Here is an 18029-nt window from a genome sequence, read left to right as displayed (position 1 = left end):
TATTCTTCTGTAGGTCGGATGGTTCGCACAAGCCGTACACATTCGGCTCTGTTAAGAAATTCATCCGGCGATCTAAGTTCCTCATAGTTTATGTAGTCTTGTCGTTTTTTCATAGAAAAAAAAAAGTGCTCCGCTGTTTTTTTGTTCTAACTCAACTTTAGTGTAGCGTTTTTGATTCTGCGACTTGAAATAATTCACACAGCTGAAGTGGCAGCTTCTGTTCACTTGAACGCAAAAGCTCTGTTGGCACCGATAGGTTAAACTGCTTTGCCACATTGAATCTATCGGAGCTGATTCTCGACAGTAGAAACTGCTGCCCTGCTAGAAACTAGCGAATGAAGTCTATTTTGCTACGTTTATTCGCTGGGTAACTCCACGCTGAAGGTGCTAATACGACATCGATTATACATGGTGAGCAAAACGGGAGATTTCTGGGTTGAACAGCCGATACCATAAACTTTAAAGATAGCTGTCAGAAAGAAGATGGTCTCACGAGAGCGTTCGTTCTCTTACTGACGGCCAACGGGATCTACAGAGAATGCATGATGACATGAGAACGCATTATATATGTGTTCCCATAAAGAAAATATACTATGAATTTGTTTCGTCTGATTTCCCAAAGCTGGATTTGGCTGTGGCAATGGTGGCTGGCCATCGGATTAATCCGTGGGCAAGGTTAATTTATTCGAAGACAACGATTCAAAACAAGCAATGCTTGGTGGCTGACGTTTATATTCCGATAACTTCTTTCGCAAACACTGATGCTCGACTACCTAAGCTACTGAGGGAAATGAATCTCAATCGGATAAGGTGTAGCGATTTGTGAAATCGTCTGAGGTTCCCTTGTTGGAACAACATTAGAATTTTCAACCTCTTACTCTGTACACTTTTGTCGATTTTATAAAGAGGAAAGGCTTTTTTCTTTTTTAATATTCTGTATGATATGCGTTTGTATCTGTTTCAAAGATTTACATTAGAGAAAATTACTGGCTCGGCAGAGTTAAATTTTTTATCCGTTGCCACCTATACTTATAGTGGATTCCGCTGAAAGCACATACTTAAGGACTGTGTAAACATGCATAGACAATTAAAAGCATTAACAACTTCGAGTATTTGGTGAGTTAGCTTTATACTTGCTCGTAGGCCTGAGGGTACCCAAGGTGGTTGGCACATTCGTTTTCGTTTTTCATTGACCGGCCTTTGTTGGCCTACTTGGCCTCTTAACGGCTTCGTCTTCTTCTAGCTCTTCAGTCGCACTACCTACCAACACCTACGCACACACGTTTATTAACCTCGCAACAGCTCAAACGACCCAAGCGCAGTTTAGGCCAGGGCCTAGCATTATAGGTTATATAGCATTATAGTACCGCCCGTTCACTCGTTTTTCTTTCGTGCTGCCATAGTCGTTAGCTCGGTATTTTCACTAAGTATCATATCAATTGAAAATTGACGACACTCGTACTGTCGTACCCCTAACGTAAACTTACCTACTTTCCTCTATTCTAAAGGAGCACTATTCACAGACATTCTTCCAAGCTGCTTCTGTCTGTTAGAGGTGCGAGCTGCTGTAGATTTCGTGTCTGTATTATTTTATGAATATGTACATAGAATAACCTGTTTTTTGCTGATTGCAAACCAAATAAAAAGCGTTCTCATTATTAGTGCTGTTTAAGTATTTTCTCTGCACTTAAAGCGCAAACACTGATGCACCTCTTGTAACAGTTTTCGAGCTTGCTGGCAATTTCGACCCCTTGCTTTTCCATTTTTTTGATCAGAACTGAAAACACAAATTTTTGCGTCACAGATGGCGCTGCGTTTTTCGAACATTTCACAATTAGTTTTTGAGGCCTTTTGAGCGTAGATCGACGGACCGTTCAATGGAATATCCTACTGAATGCTAACCAAGTCGCGCAGTAACGGTCCAAGCGTTGTATCCTTTTAATTGTTTCATACGACAAAAGATTTTCTCCAACAGATATTTGCGCTAAAAGGAAAACCCGTGTATTATTGTTGTAGGAAAAGCAGGAAGGCTGGCGAAACTCAGAAATTCTCCGCGAACAGCGTTTATACTTGGCAGCGGTGCGAGAATAGTTATGGTCGTTAGGTGAGTGTGCTCACATTATAGTATCTTAGCACCTAATAGACTTTTTTGCGCAGCTATCTATTTACGCTGAAGTCACCCTTCACATTTGCCAAAGAGATCAGAAAAATGGCATCAGTAATAATAATATGCAACGACATCTAGTATGGCTAGGTATTTCGGTGTTTATGCTTGGACTACTCATTCATGCAGAAGAGCTTTATCCTCACTTAGTGGATCGTTAAGAATTAGAGAGAAATAGGAACTTTATGTATCATCACGATGAAAGCAAACAATATACCTTTGTAAAAAAAAAAAAAAAAAAAATAGAAATTTATTCAGCTACGATCTCATGTAATTACTTGGCTCCTAACTTGCCTTGAGAAGCATCAAATATAAAAATTCTGCTGTATTTTCGCGTATATTTCAATACGTTGTGTTGCACTAAGCGTGGGGGTGCTTATTACAGAGTCATAGACGTGCCCGTAAACGTTCGATGATTTGATGTAGCTAAATAGGTAAAAGCGAATGCTTATGCTATAAAGACGTTTCCTACTCGATGACATGACAGCGCGCAAAAAGGAAGCGTTTAGTTACCTGATAATATAGAGAAATGTTTATTCGAAACGAAACGTCCACATCGAACGGAATCTTTCAGACAGAAAGCCAATCATAGCTTGCTTAGAAGACAGCTGTGCCTGCCTCCTCAGCCATACAGGTTTATAAATGTTTGCAAAACACCAAATATTCGAAAAACTACAGATAAAATGAAAATATTCTTTATTCAAACGTTACCAGCAAGAGAACTAGACGTCTCAATAATAGAAGAAGCGGCGAAAAGAGAAGCTCGATTATACAGTAAAAGTAGAGCATTAATCCGGATTGTAAGTTCCCAAAGTAAATCGTGCTTGGCAAATACCTGTGGACACAAGTCATCGCAGACGATCGGCGCATTGGGTTGCAAAAGCAGACCCGCTATTACAACCACAGCGTCACCTGGATGTTCTGTTACGACAAGGACGAAAAAACAGATCGGGTTTGTTATGGTTGCTCACATTAATTGTTACAATATTAGCAACAATACAATTTCCAATCGAATTATAATAATAATAATAATAATAAAGAGATTACCAGCGAGGGACGAGACACTATTTCGAAAGTTGAGGTGCACATAATTATAAAACTAAGAGAGTGTGCAAATGGTCACAATAGAAGCAGAAATTTATTTCGATATTGTTGCCGTTTCTTGTTTTACGTCTATTGTATAGCATAACTCCTGTATGTACAAACGTATACGGGAAGTGTTTATGAAGTGCCGAACTCCGCCAGCGTCTCGGACGCTTCGTTCAACTAGATTTAAAGTAGTTCGCATCAATATAATATCAACTATACGTCCGTAAATACTTTGTGTTGTGTAGTCAACTGATTACGTGCTTAGTAAAATTATTAATTGAAGCAGTGGTTGCTAGAGTAAAATAATATCGGACAAAGGCTGCCGTTGGAAGTGCAAGAAGCTTGGATTATGACCACGACATTTTATCGCTGGCGTCATTGACGGTTGTTTTCTCTATTGGACGGACAACAATGTGTTGATGGTGATCGTGGCCTATAATTTCGAATGATTTGAATAGCAAATGAACGAGAGATAGCTATTCTATAGATGTTAAAGGTGAAAGCAACGGAGCATGTACTACTACCTGACATGTCTGGATGAAGTATTAGTATATCGTTCCTTCGTCTTCCGTTTTCATTTGACGGAGCGCTATGAATTGTTTCTCTCCTAACGTTTTGTGCATGTGTGATCGAAATACGCAGGAACTTGTAACAATATCTGGGCATCCGAGTAAGGAAAACCTTCACAGATATTATTTTTGGCTAGTGCCCATAAGGCACAGAAGTTACGAAGTAAGTCGGAGGTTGTGAAAAGCCCCAAGCCGATCGTCGGCCAGAAAGAACTATCTTTATGCTAGCTAACCAAATTAGCTAACGAGTGTTATAAGCATCAAAAGAACAATAGTTTATTTACCAGCCGTATTGTTAATTCAAAACCTTTGACAAAATACAGACACATTGATAGATTCAGAATGGTGCAACATGGAAAAGAAGAATTTGTATGCGCGCAATTCAATTATGATTCAAACATCGCCCACCCTGGCCTATTTTACTTGTTATAACATCGTCTTCCGTGTGTCTACATCATAGAGAACTTAGAGTTATGATGTGAAACACCGTATTGCTAAAGATGTGTCCACATTTTTGAAAGGGCCCTGAAGTGGGAATAACACAGATAGATGATGTTGTTTCTACCGATTTGTGATCGCTATTATTTAAGCAATCTTCACATTCTACTTTCAGTAACTAGAAGGCAAACCAGAAACGTGGTCGAATGTTTGGTAATAGTCTGTTATTTTGATTTACGCGTGAGAAGCAAAAATTTCGTCTAAAAGAGAAGCAACGGAGGAAGAGAAGCGCCGGGTCGTGCTGCCGTGGAGCAACGAGCCGCTGCCATTAACAGTCATCTTACGGTTAACAGCGATGGCGGCGTTTTTCCGCTAACCCGAAAACGACTGGGCAGCAGAGGTTTCGGTTAGCGTCTCCTTCCTATGGCTTCAATAGTCAGCGCAATTATGAGAGTGTCATACGACATACTTTGGCGCGTATTGATTCTCGCACTTTCGTGTTTTTTAAATTACAGGCACAAATATTGCCTATTGATCAATGTAATCACTGCGCAGGTTGGTATAACCGCAGGGATTCGCGTTAACTTTAAGTACTGCCCGATAAATATTAACGGACATACGCAACACATGCTGATTTCGGCGTGTCTCTGTGTTAGTGCACTGCGGGTGCGTGTAACGTGTCTTGGGATTTTGAAATGAACGATACTTTCATTTATAATACTTCTCAAGAAACTCACCAATTTTCAGACAGAATGGCAGGTTATAATCGAACATATGCCCTGTTACCTTGATTATTTTTTATTGACGAGCAATAGTCATAATAAATCTCTCATATTAGTAATTGCAAAAATTACGAATTTAATATGGCACACGTCATCTGGCAAAATCACAGTTACCTAATATTACCGCAGTGAGCTCATTATGCTTAGCAAGCTCTGTCAGTGAACAATATGCAAAAAGGTCAGCGTCATCTATAACCAGCACAATTATAAACCGTTACTGAATCGAGACCAATATTCATTATTTATAATAAACAAAATAACAATATCACTATTCGCTAACCAGAGGGCCAACATCGATGGCGACTGTCATACAGATTGCATGATGAGAAGTACAGGCAGGCAGGCAGGCAGGCAGGCAGGCAGGCAGGCAGGCAGACAGACAAATAGATGAATGAATGAATGAATGAATAGACAGACGGACGGATGAATGGATGATGACTTCACATCGTCTATCAATAACGTGATTTGGGGCAGCATTATCTTCCAGACAGGAGCGAGGGGTTCAAGATAACTAGTGCTAGCGGCCGTAGTGACGCCGCTGCCATCAGCACAACAAGTTCCGGTGGTATCTCGTCATTAGAACGCAGACGAGTTGAGATATACACAATGTAGTAAATAGAGAATGGGGATGACAAGGCGATTCGAAATGAAGAAGAAACTTTGTTGTCGTTCTGGCAGCCAATACTTATTCGAGATCGATGGCTGTACACGTTCCTGATGCTGATGCGAACGTAATATAGTCGTCCAAAAAACGTCCGCAGTGGCTACATCTTCGTCTGTGCTGATTACGGTCATGCTGGTACGACTGGTGATGAAAGGGTTAGTGTTCAAGACAGCAAAAGGATAGTAGAGGTTGTTTGTTGTCTTTGTTGCCGTTGTTGTTGTTGTTGCTGCTACGAGCACTAAAGCGCCACCGCCGTTGCGTTTGCCTCATAGTCCGACGGTGATGTTACTGCTGTTGAGGACTGGAGTGCTGTTGTTGTTGTTGTCGTCGTCGTCGTCTCACGCTGATACGACAAAAACGAACAGTCAATTGATGCCATTGCAGAAATCCGACAATTTTCTGCTGACTAAATTTTTAAATAAAGCACAATAACCAAGATGAATCTAACAGTTCGGTCTGAGGTCACAGCCATTAAAACTAAAAATACTATTTCGGATCTCATTTTTCGAAATGTAGAGAAAAAAACGTTTAACATGTCTTTGTAATTTTTTTTTCCAAATAAACAAGTTGTATTTACTACAGTTCAGCTTTGTTGTGAATGTAGAGATACTTTACAGCATATATAGGAATTGGCAGTGGCTGGCTTAATATTTAACTACTCGTAAACTGTATAATCTTACATAAGATACATTTTCGACGCTCGCGTATTGCACCTACTTAGCAGAGCACATAACAAAAAAATAGCTTGTTCGCCATTTATTTTGTAACCCTGTCTTACTGAAACAATCAGGGCAACTTAGCGACAGGTTCTATTGTATCATCATTCCAATGAAGGAGAAGTTCATAGACTAATGAAGGACTAAAGATGAGATATTAATTGCAATATAAGTAGTGTGAACGCACGCGGTATTTCTCGCCACTGCAGGAAACTTGATTTCGGATTAGGCAAAAAGTGAACCAGAGGGCCAGCGTAAGTTATGCGACAAAAAAATTGTGCCTTTGTAATTAGACATGTTTTGCGTTCCGACATGAAGAATATTCCTAGCATATTATTTAGTATTATGTCTTGTGACTTGCTAGGTCGTCAGTGGTGTTAATCATAGTTGAGATCATTTGATGGTGTTTTAATATGGACGACGAATAGATCTAATCAATTTAAGCCTTCGCTGCGGTCTGTATTATCAAGACGATAAGTGTATTGTTTCGTATAGGTACCATCTTGCATTTTTTTTATTCACAAGATGTTACTATCAGATGCAATCAGATTTTGGCGCAGTGTGTGGCTAATAGTACACATACGTGTTTCGAAAAGTTTATATTTAAAACTTCAACATCTGTGTGTGCAAAGGATGAAGTCTGTTTCGAAGCGGATTTCATTCTAATCATTTGTTATTATATTGAATTTTGTTTACATTCATTATCTAAACGCACAACAACATGTTTATTCCGGCAATATCGTGATACGACTCCATCTATTTAGAGAAACTTGGTCAAGTTTAAACTTCTTCTATGTTTCATTTAGAACGAATTATGCAAATGCTACCGTACTCTGTAGATTTGTTTGCTTAAGAGGAAAAAACCAAACCGGTGAGCTGAATTGGATTCTGTTTATATAGCGGGAGCCCTTCTACACGGTTTACGCATGGAGCGTCTCAGGCAAATAAAGTTTTATTAACACGAAAAGCGTTGGGGTTACGAATATTGTGAACGATATTTGACTATTTGGGCTTTCTAGTGCGTTGAAGGTAATGGCTGAGACTATCACGATATATATGCGCATCTGCAGTCAGCAGTCAAGAAGCGACAATTTTCATACGCGATATCAAATCAACATGGTCATCCTCTGCTTTCCGTTCCCTTGAATGGCTCTGGAGATTTGCCTTGCACGAACAATCCTAGGTACTTTTAAGTTCCGTATATTCATAGTTTGATGACAGAAAGAAGCTACGTTAATTTTAATACGTTTGATTGCCGATAACACGCCATCCGTGACCGCTCTTTGACGAAAGGAGACATCGTAGAGATCAATGACACACACACACACACACACACACACACACACACACACGTTTTGAAAACCTTAATATGAGATTAAGACATCGCTTTTTGCCTGACACGTCAGCGGGGAGATTTTCGTGCACTGTCATTTGGCTTTCATGGCCAATAGCATCGTCTTCATACACATGTCCGACGCCCCAACGAAAACTGTTTAATTCCTCTGTCATAACTTGGCCACTTGTTCCTTCTCCGTTCTCGGAAGATCTAATCAGCTTTAATAGCCAAAATAGAGCTCGTATTGAGGATAACACACGCAATTACGCTTTCTAGAATAATGCCTTATTAATTAGCGTTCCTGTCAGAATGATGGAATTTGAATCACAGAATATGCCTGAGGATTGATATTTTCTTTGTTTTTTATATCTTATAAGGATACTTTGGAAAAGTCAATTGAGTTGATATAGAATGATGTTTTCCAGACTCAGACTCGGTTGCTCAAAACATCGTCTAAACTAAAGATTGTTAGGTGTCGTCGTTGAAGTTCTAAAGATTTTTTTAGCTATGCAAGTAAACGAACACCCGGGATCGATAAAGTAAGTTCAATAAAGTAAGTAGATGAAGAAGTTACAACAGAAGATGCCGAAACATGTGAGCTGATTTTAAGTAACGTTGAAGATTTTTTTCCTCTATGTGCAGCCTGACGATATTACCCGCTATCGCAGTTCTGAGCGAACGTCCTCAATTTATATTGATTGAATATATATTGAAATTAGAATCGTACCTTAACATTTTCATAACTATAGAAGACAAAGATCTATCTCTAGATCATATTCTAGTAATTGGAAGTATGTGGCCTATGAGTTTATTGAATATGAGATTCCTGAGAAGATAGTGGTCGATCTCGTTGCGTTAATCTCATTAAGACAGGGTTTAAATGATTATCATGAAAATTTTATGGAACTCAGATTTACTTTTACACAATTGCTACAAATTACACAGGATTGGACGTTACTTTTCACGAAGAGTAAATATTTAAATATCTGCATTTTGATTCTTTTATAACATCTGACAGGTTTTCCTTCGCATATTTGTAAGTCGTAAAACTTCAGCTCAACGGCAATAGCCTGGAGGTAGAATCACTTTAAGGAGCTGAATTTTAGGATAAGATAATTAGGCTCTTACGATACATTTGGTCAACACGACTGCGTCTATTTGCTCTCGATCGAAGTGGCTTTCCTGCCCTCCGGGTGCAGCTGACTATCCGTGATTCAGGAATTGCTGAAGACTGGCTTTTAAATTTTGATTGGGGGCATTACAGTTTTTCTAACACAATCTTTTGTTATTGAAGAGAGTTTATCCTGCATTAAATAATAGTCTATTTCAGCCAGCCTTACATATTCTTTAGAGGTAAAGCAATCGATTTTCTAAAAAAGGCGTTGACGCACTTGGTAGGGTACAAAAAAAACACCCTAATGACTACTGCAAGATGTGGAGTTCCTAAAAAGTGCTAAGGCTGAAGAGTGAACTGCACGCAACAATTTATCATTGAAAATGCTTATACTGCACGATGTTTTTAGTTTCTCGAGACGACAGCCCGTGCAGTGGCATAGAACTACGATGCGCTCAGGGAGCATGCTAACTATAATCCCTTGGGGATTATATATCGGAAGCTGATCGCGATTTTTAAGATGAAAAATTGAGTATTCTATTTACAATATAATCAGTTTGGTTCTACCAAATAGATATAATTTATCAGCTTTACTTTGTTGTGTCTATGCACGGGGCCGATCATATAATATTAGGCAGAATTTACGTCATTTACGTAATTGTTTGTCATTTATGTCAGTTTACGTCATCGGACTTGGTGATGAGCATAGCCACATTTACCGTAGCAAACCCCGCGGCACCAACTACCTATTATTTAAATACTGAAGCCGACTAGTGGGTCGCACATCTTCCAGCTTTCGACGTGATCGAAAGTATCTTGCACGAGCTTACGACAATAGGTCCACACAACCTCCTTAAGTTGTTGTAGTAGCACTCGTTGTGATCTCTGCGAACCGAACTGCGGCATTGAAACAACTATATTAACTTTTCATCAGCGGATTCACAGATCCGTCGTCGATGGACGTTAATTCTAACCACAATAACGATAGAATTTATGTTGCTATCGCCACTGCATAGAGAGTAATTCGTTATTTAGGTAATCGAACCGTGACGGAACGTACGTTCGATGCTATCGCCGTTCAGACGGTTGGCCCTTTTCAGGAAAAAACATATGTACGTCCTGTTTCGAACCTAGATCACCTCGTAGGTTACTAAGTTTAGTGGGTGAGCACTTTACCATCGCACCCCTGCGAGGATAGAGCGAAGGACACTGAGTGTATGCTACAATTAATTGCTTCTATTGATTTAAATTCATATGAATTTAATATACTTACAGCTATACGATATCGTAATTGAAGACCATCTGCCTCTACTGTGAGTATCTACATCTGTTCTTTGAATATTTTGTTATTTTTTGCTAGTAAGTCATCACGGTACATTTAGACTACACATTTATACAAAAGATCTTGCGATAGTTATGTAGAGACGTCGCAAAGCTGTGACTCACACGATGACCAAATGCTTGGTCGGAAAAGACCAATGCATGAATGTTACATAATGTGTGTTAATGACGAACGACAGTTTTTAACTCGATTAAGCTTTTTGAAGAAATGTTTCTAAACGCACATACATGCAAAGCTTGTGTTCGCTTTAAGGATGCTCGTTTTTCCATTGGTTGCATTTACCACCGTCATCGCTCGGCAGTCTGAAGTGCACAATGAAGACAGACTTATCCATTGTACGCCCCATCATTTTAGTGCTGGTTCACAAAACTTGAGGTAGTGTTGGCTCCTTAAAAGAGTTGACCTCCACTTGTGGGGATCGGATTTGTCACGTGGTCACGTGTGGAGTTTTCGCTGTTGTTGGAGGCTCTGGCAAGCGCCACTACGCCATTTTTTTCGCTTGTATTTACTAGATGTTACAGTTGTAGCGGATTTTCCGCAGCCTCAATCTGAGTTAAGGGGTGAGTGTACATGCAATCAGTCCACTATTGTCAAGTTTCTCCCAACCTCAGTTATTATCGCTGGCTGCTTCCGTTTTCAGTAAACGTGGTAGTGAACTGTTCGAAAGCGAAGACCAAGATGAAACATGTTGTCGTGTAGGGCGGCCATTACCAAACATTAATTAAATAATGAACCTATTCAATGTTCTACAGCCATAGTCAATTGGGCGTGGGCTCATAGATGAACGGTGTACATTTCGGTCCTCGAACACTGTCTATGTCCCTACACGTAGCGCATCTCAGTGTGGTTTTCAGCCATTACGGTGAACAGATCCAGTCAATCTGACGTCTGCGCATACGTCACTGACGTAGTATAACGCGTGCATAGATGGACAAACATGCACCAGTTACGACGCTACATTGCGACTTGTCGGTTTTAAAAGAGTATTGCTAGCGCGGTAGAGAGATTATTGCGACTGGCAAATATCAATAGTTACACGGGATGAATCAATCAAGAGCGATATCTGTATTTTATCTATTATAATACAGAGCAGGTGATACAGTTTCACTGTTTTTTTCATGAATTTTGCATGTGAAAGCCAACCGACTAATATTATTTAGAGTGGATAACATCCGATGTTAAGAGGACGACGTCACCATAACCAACGTTTATTTTCCAAGGAATATTTGTATAGTACTTTTTGTACTGTTATCTAGTTATTGATAGTATATTGTAACTGTCTCCATGTTCCCGACAGAGTTGCTATCTTAAGCGATTTCATTATGCTTGTTCGTTTATGTGTATATTGATCATACGCAGTCCGTCGACGTTATGACCTATGAGGATAGGAGTACGGTACTTGTAGAAATGCTACTAAATGTATGTTGCCGATTACTTACATGGCTTTTCTCGTGTGTAGCCGTGACTGTTGAAGGCACAATAAGAATGTAGGCTCTATCTATAACACCTGCTCACAGCTTAGAGGCTGCTAACAACAACAGCTGCTAATTACTGAACTCGACGAAAGTTCAAAGGGAGCTAGAGAACTCTGATAACGTCCAAACAAAACCTCATTAAGCCTCGTACGTCATACAAAAGTTGAGTAAAGATTATTTCTATGTAATAACAGCTAATGAAACATGGTAGAATATTCTTGAGATGACTGGATACGTTACCAAATCTCCGGCCTATCCAAAGAAAAAAGCTCCGCGCCGATTTATTCTTCAAATTGTTGATGCTCAATGTGAAAAGAGACAACAAACATTGAACAAATGTACTAAGATATTTTAGATACTGAAGTATAATAATTAGATATTTCACCAAACAGACAAAAACTTGTCGTTTCGTTAACTGGTGCTCCGCCAATTAGTCACGAATTCACGACGATTTCAGCATGAACAGTAAACTTCAGCGAAGAATATGTCCTGAAAAGCGAAGCCTTCCTATCTGTGCGATTAATATATCGACAGTGGAGGCCTGTCTGCCTACAGCGATGCGCAGATCGTCGGTTACTCTAGATTTGTGTGTGAATCCGTTCTTTACAATGGCTCGTCATTGCCTCAATAAGAAAATGGTGTCATTTTGCTGATCATGGAACGATCGATAGGTTTACGTAATATCGTTGATCGGAACCCTTACTACAACGCGTTCAATTTACAAAACGTTGAACAAGCGTTTTGTAGTATCGTTTTCGTATAACCGGAGATAATTTTCGTAATAACAATTAGAATACCGGTGATGGTAATAGCTATCGTGGTGCTTATTGCACATAAGATAAAAAATATCTCCGCTTAGATGCAATAGAAGCGCCTGTTTGTAAGTTGCCTCATTGCTATTCCCGCCGTTGTTTTTTAATTTCGAGTGTACAGTTTCTATCTTTCTAGTAGCTTTTCATGTACGGCCGTGCCGTTCTTGAACGATGTAGACAAATAAGTATATATTGGTCCTATCAGTGTGTATTATTTCTGCACAGAATGTATATTTTCCTATACGAGTGCCGTTCTAAGCTAATGTCGTTCAACAAATACGACTGTGCCAGGCTTGACTAGATAGATAGAATAACTAATAACGACAATTTCAAGATATATAATGAGAAGATAGATAGCGATTTTTGTTACCTCAGTTATTGACAAATTTCACTACTAATACCCTAACAAATACGAAACGTCTGCACACAGATTAGTGCAGGTGAGCACTGGCGTTTTTTGACGTGTTGTTTCTAATTTTTTTTGGCCCACCTCACCGCTTGCGAATGTCACCTTTCCAGAGAACATGTTTTTTCTGAAGCACAAGTTACGCGTAGCACTTTGGCGAGCCGGGTGGCAAACGAAACGCAACGAGCCGCCTGGGTCAGTCGAAAAATTAGAGGAGATGTTGCGTACCGTTGCGGTCGACTGACGATAATGATACGATGATCTTGATTACGTTAAGGCATGCAAAAGGGAAAACGAAGTATGCGGGCCCCTGACGAAGCTGTCGTTGGAAGTACGGTGGCTGTGGTTGGCAGAACCTAACCTTTAGAGTTGATATATGTTATTGATTATGAGACCTGGTTAGTAGCAGCATGAGCCCCCTTTATCGATTCCCTGTTTCTTGCTATCGTCTACTCATTCATAGTTGCTTCTCCTGCTGTTGGCCTAGCAGGAGTAGTAATGTCAATAGGACATATAGATGAATTAGACGTAACGTATTTTGGGCGCGCTTGTAGGGTCAGTGTTTCATGTCGCATGTGTACGCAAAATAGTTGAAAGAAAGCCATAACCTAGATCAAACAAGCGAAGAGGCAGCTACTTGCCTATTGAAATCGAAAATACGTAATAGGGTGTTCGTACTCGAATGAAGATTGCGTAAAAAAGAAACAATTTAAATGAAGCATAATATGCAAATGTACATCCGTATTGAATGAATTGAATTCAATATTTGACTTTATAACAAGTCGAATTTCCTCGTAGGGGAATTGTGCTGTAATTAAGAGGAATCTAGGCAGCTATCGGTGCTTCGTGTCCTGCAGGCTGTACGCTCACTTGTAATCTAGCTGCGCGAAGCCTAACGTTTATTACGGGAAATGGCAGACAATGCATACACTGCGCTGCCACAAACAATACCATTTTACTACGTCAGTTTTAGATATCCACACCTGAATAGTCGCTACCTTGCTAGGCCTAGGCGTAAGTAAAATAGCTGGCCATACTGCACACCAGATGGTTTATTTTCTTTGATTTGGATGGCGTCGGGTAGATCGCAATCGAACGTTACTTTGTGTCCTAAGGGTAGTTACAGTTTGAGCTATTACCACCAATAGTTTCATCTCAAAACATCAGCATCTTGGAACAAATTTCTCTAGTACTGATGCTCTGGCCCGAAGGCGTCTCTGTAGAACAAATGCTCATCGATTGAAGATTAGAGTCACTTCCAAATGCGTAGCGTTGTGGAAAATCAGGGTAATAGAAACATATTAATGAACTCATTGTAAACGAATAAAGGTGAACTGAGGTGTTTGGTTAAAATGAAGACAACATAAACTTTGGCGGATTACAGTATTTCTCTAAAACAGTTCTACTATCCATAATAGATTCGCGTGGCAAGCACAACGATTGCTTGTCCTCCCATTCGTATAGATCCGTAATAGTCGATGGATCGTTCGGCGCCTCGCTTGAAGATGAAAAGCTTAGTACGTTTCAACGGAGGCTTGTCAATGCTTTACTTTGTGTTAGCAAAGCGACGCGTAGAACTGGATACAGCACAATGATTAGCTCAACGTGGTCCTTTATAAACGCGCATTTTTAGAGTAAAGTAAGCATACTACCTTTGCCGCGAGTCTTTTACAGTAGACTAACGTTAGTAGCGTTTCCGACTCACACGGCGTGGAGTAAAAAAATACAATGATTTTTCCCACTATGTGCGCCTTCTTTACCTAATCACGTACGCCGAATAGCAGAAGCAGACTTGGATGGGCGATTTTGCCTATATGCTATATGGATATGGATAGAATATGATGGGCGTTCGCTTACGATTACCGTCTATACCACCTTCTTCCGCATGTGATAACTCTTCAAATGCTTTGAAGATGTAACCTTCGAACGAGGCTCATAGAATCTCGTTATAACAGCTAATTTCATTGAATTGCAATATTAACGGAACCGCCCACGGTAACGAAACTCGCGGTTCTTGAGTGTGACGTTCACAGATCATTGTGAACGATCCAGTTGTCTTCATCTGACGCAGTACGTTTCACCAAAAACATTAACAAATGAAACGTTATAATCAGCGACATTACTCTAGATACTTTTACTTTCTTACGTATTTAGCTTATAGTATAGCCAGCACGACAAGTTCGTAGGAACCTATTCTTCTGCAACGCATATCGATAAGTTATACTTAAAGGATAGAAAATTCTTGCTATCCTTTGCGTCTGCTTCATAACCCCTTCAAACGATCGTAGTCAATTCTGATAAGCCAACATTAATGCGGCTCGCAATCAAAACCTAACTAATGAATTACGATGTTTTCATTTTTTCGACTTCTTACCTTTTAAAATGTAACCCGTTTCGGCAGCAAAATGGCAGGAGGAAGTAACATCTAATATGGAACTTAGCTTGATGATTATTGCGTTGCTTTTGTAGATTGTCAAGCTCACGCAGATAACTCAGGGTCAAAGTAGAAGAATGGGGTGATTCTGGGATACAGCCAGACCATTTGCAATGGCACACGAGAAATGAATACTGAAATCAACATTAAATACATCAAATAATTGATAAACGTTAGCCGCTAGAGAAATCGAAGCGAGCCAAGAACAGTCGATGTACGCCATTCGGGATGACGTGATATTCCTATTGAAATAGCCGCTATATGACTGCAGCAAGCAGTCTAGCTGCAGTAATGTTTATCGAAATACAGCGTTGATTGAGAGATCCACGGTAGACTCGTAACGACTGTAGTCTTTCCCGCCTTACCGATCTCTAGTTTCGACCTTTTTAGAGGTCAAGAACCCTGAATCGTTGTACCTCATTTCGTTCTTGTCCATCAAATTTCAACGCGCTTAACTCTGCCACAAGATCATCTTTACTGGCGATTAATGATGAACAGCGACACACACAATTGAAACACCTCGCATAGCACAGGCAGCGAGGCAATAGAATTGAAAGGATTAACACCTCAACGTAGCAGCAGGCTGCTGCTGCTGCTGCTGTTGCTACTACTACTACTACTACTACTACAGCTAATCGGTTTAAAGCAGTCAGGAACGTTTGTAACCTACTAAATCCGGAAGACAATACCGCTTTTTAATAGATAGTCGTTGTTGAACGACCTTACGCCTCGTCTTGTTCGTATTTAAATATATTAGTTCCTTGATATTTTCTGCCACTCGTTTCCAAAACCAGCTCTTTCTATCTTGACATAAGTACGCTACGCGTATCGCGAATTTTGTAGTTCTAAATATTTGTTACAATTAAGTTAGCCATTTTCAGCGAATATATCTAAAAGTATTTATATTCTTATTTAGTATAGGCATATATTCAGCTTGTTTTTAAGACTGTCTAGGTTTCTTGCGCAAGAATTTAAACAGTCAGGCAAGGAATGAGGATCTATATTTAATCGTCTTCGTAGTGTATTTTGTACCACTGACGTGCGCATATCTCTGCAGGTGATTTCAGTTAGCACGATTACCTTGCCATCGTAGACATAGTTCAGCTAGGTCGAGAGAGATCTGCCATTAAACCAAGTCGCAGTTGTGATAGGTTGTGTTTACCACTTATAGGTTAGTATTCATAAATACTGCACAGAGTTTGTCCGTTTGAGGCAGGTGGGCTGGCACATAGACAGCGCTCTTTAGACTGTACTACTGCAGCTGCGAAAGGACAACGCGGGTCTGGTTGAGCGCAGAAGGGGAATTTACTGTACTGCCTTTGGGCAAATTAAAAGTGCGCAATCTGACTTATGAATGTCGTATCTTTAGAGTAGTATAGTAGCATACCCGTGAAGTCGTTGCTTCCTCCTAACGCTCAGCATAATTCGAAATTAGCAAACGCTATCGCAGTTGGAAAATACAAAAGTCCGAATTTAGACAAGCTTCGCTAGATCACCTGGTACAAACCGCTTCAGACATGGTCAGACAACGAGACAGCAAGCTAAGTTTCCACAACTTATCAGTATCAGAAATTCTTTGGTGTATGGTTAAATATGCATTTATCAATAAAACCTTATATCAGTGTTGCTTTTTCTTTTTTTTTTTGCTATCACATATCTGTACAGTATAAGCGTGTACATATCAAAATTTGTTATAATTTGGACTAAAATCTCCTTTTAATTCAAGCAATTAATGCAGAAAGCAGCGTAAGTCTGAAGCTTCATGAGGAGCTCACTTTAATCTAAATGTTGCTTTTTCAAAAAAGGGCCAACAATGAACGCATATATCATAGTACAAACCGACAATGCACAAGTGCAGGTATACTAGCTCGAATAGAGCTCTCCGGTACAAGTAAATCCGGTGTGGCACCGTACGACGACGACTTATTTACACGCATTGTAACAGTTTATGTATGCAGAACATGCATCTTATTTAAGCGCTCTATGCAAGCAACGATAACCATACTAACTGTTTTATTATTCCGCAAGTTGTTGTCAGGTGCGTTTACAAAGCGTCCAATGTCATTGCTCGCTGCCAAAAATCCCCCGGTATAATATAACCATCGTACATCTGCCGCAGCGGCAGCAGAGGCCGCAAAAGTGTCTGGTTTGGGAACCGGCATGAGTCACTGGAAGAGAGAACGTCATCCACGGTAAGTTTGATATCGCTAACGTACCCAGCGTAAGAGTCTCTACCAAACGCATAGCCTCAAGAACTTCAACGCGTTTCCGTAAAAGCACTTTAACGCTCAGCTAAATAATAAGCAGACTTTTGTACAAATTCAAGCTAAAGTCAAGTAGTTTTACAATAAAGCGTGTTAATAGCATACTAGTTACCCTGGTGGCGTTTTGTGTAGTTGACACAGAATCACAATCGTAATTGTAAGATCATGACTCCCAAGGGTTTCACGGATTTTTAGCTGAATTGCTTTGTTTCTGAGACGACATTTGCATTGTTGCTTTCCTGAGCAGAAGACAGTACACTTAGACCCCGGTGTCATTTTATGGTTGTCGCTGCATCATCTATCTTCTCTATCTGTGACCTTTGGCTTTCTGCTTGGAGAGCGTTGAGCTTAAGGTCGTCAGCATAGAACGTGTGGTACACACCGGATGCGATGACACCTCCCATATCTAGGACAGAAATATTGA

The 18029-nt window shown here is 40.0% G+C and overlaps 1 protein-coding gene across 2 annotated transcripts; it reads right to left on the bottom strand.

Annotated features, from left to right (window-relative positions):
• Window positions 1–420: 420 nt before the first annotated feature.
• LOC111264193 (uncharacterized) lies at window positions 421–17503 on the bottom strand. Of its 2 annotated transcripts, none has more exons than XM_022839875.2 (3): window positions 17351–17503; window positions 15282–15475; window positions 421–6049 (listed from the first exon to the last, which is right to left on the bottom strand). In XM_022839875.2, exons 1-3 carry the CDS (start codon window positions 17501–17503, stop codon window positions 5992–5994), a joined length of 405 nt encoding a protein of 134 aa, XP_022695610.1. In that variant the 3' UTR covers window positions 421–5991. The 2 variants fall into 2 exon arrangements, with proteins under 2 accessions (XP_022695610.1, XP_022695611.1); XM_022839876.2 differs by lacking the exon at window positions 421–6049 and adding an exon at window positions 14849–14969.
• Between the last annotated feature and the right edge of the window lie 526 nt (window positions 17504–18029).

This window comes from Varroa jacobsoni, unplaced genomic scaffold, assembly GCF_002532875.2.
Source record: "Varroa jacobsoni isolate VJ856 unplaced genomic scaffold, vjacob_1.0 scaffold_830, whole genome shotgun sequence".
NCBI lineage: Eukaryota > Metazoa > Arthropoda > Arachnida > Mesostigmata > Varroidae > Varroa > Varroa jacobsoni.
The sequence above is the reverse complement of the archived record's forward strand: the minus strand, read 5'-3'. Positions and strand labels throughout refer to the sequence as shown.

What these genes read in the sequence shown, in the direction of transcription:
- LOC111264193 (XM_022839875.2), bottom strand. Translation starts at nt 17,503, where the DNA reads ATGCCGGTTCCCAAACCAGACACTTTTGCGGCCTCTGCTGCCGCTGCG. An exon ending in ACTTGCGGAATAATAAAACA is followed by an intron (nt 15,476 to 17,350) that starts GTTAGTATGGTT and finishes TGTTGATTTCAG; the next exon opens with TATTCATTTCTCGTGTGCCA. An exon ending in AACGGGTTACATTTTAAAAG is followed by an intron (nt 6,050 to 15,281) that starts GTAAGAAGTCGA and finishes TTGTCGTATCAG; the next exon opens with CGTGAGACGACGACGACGAC.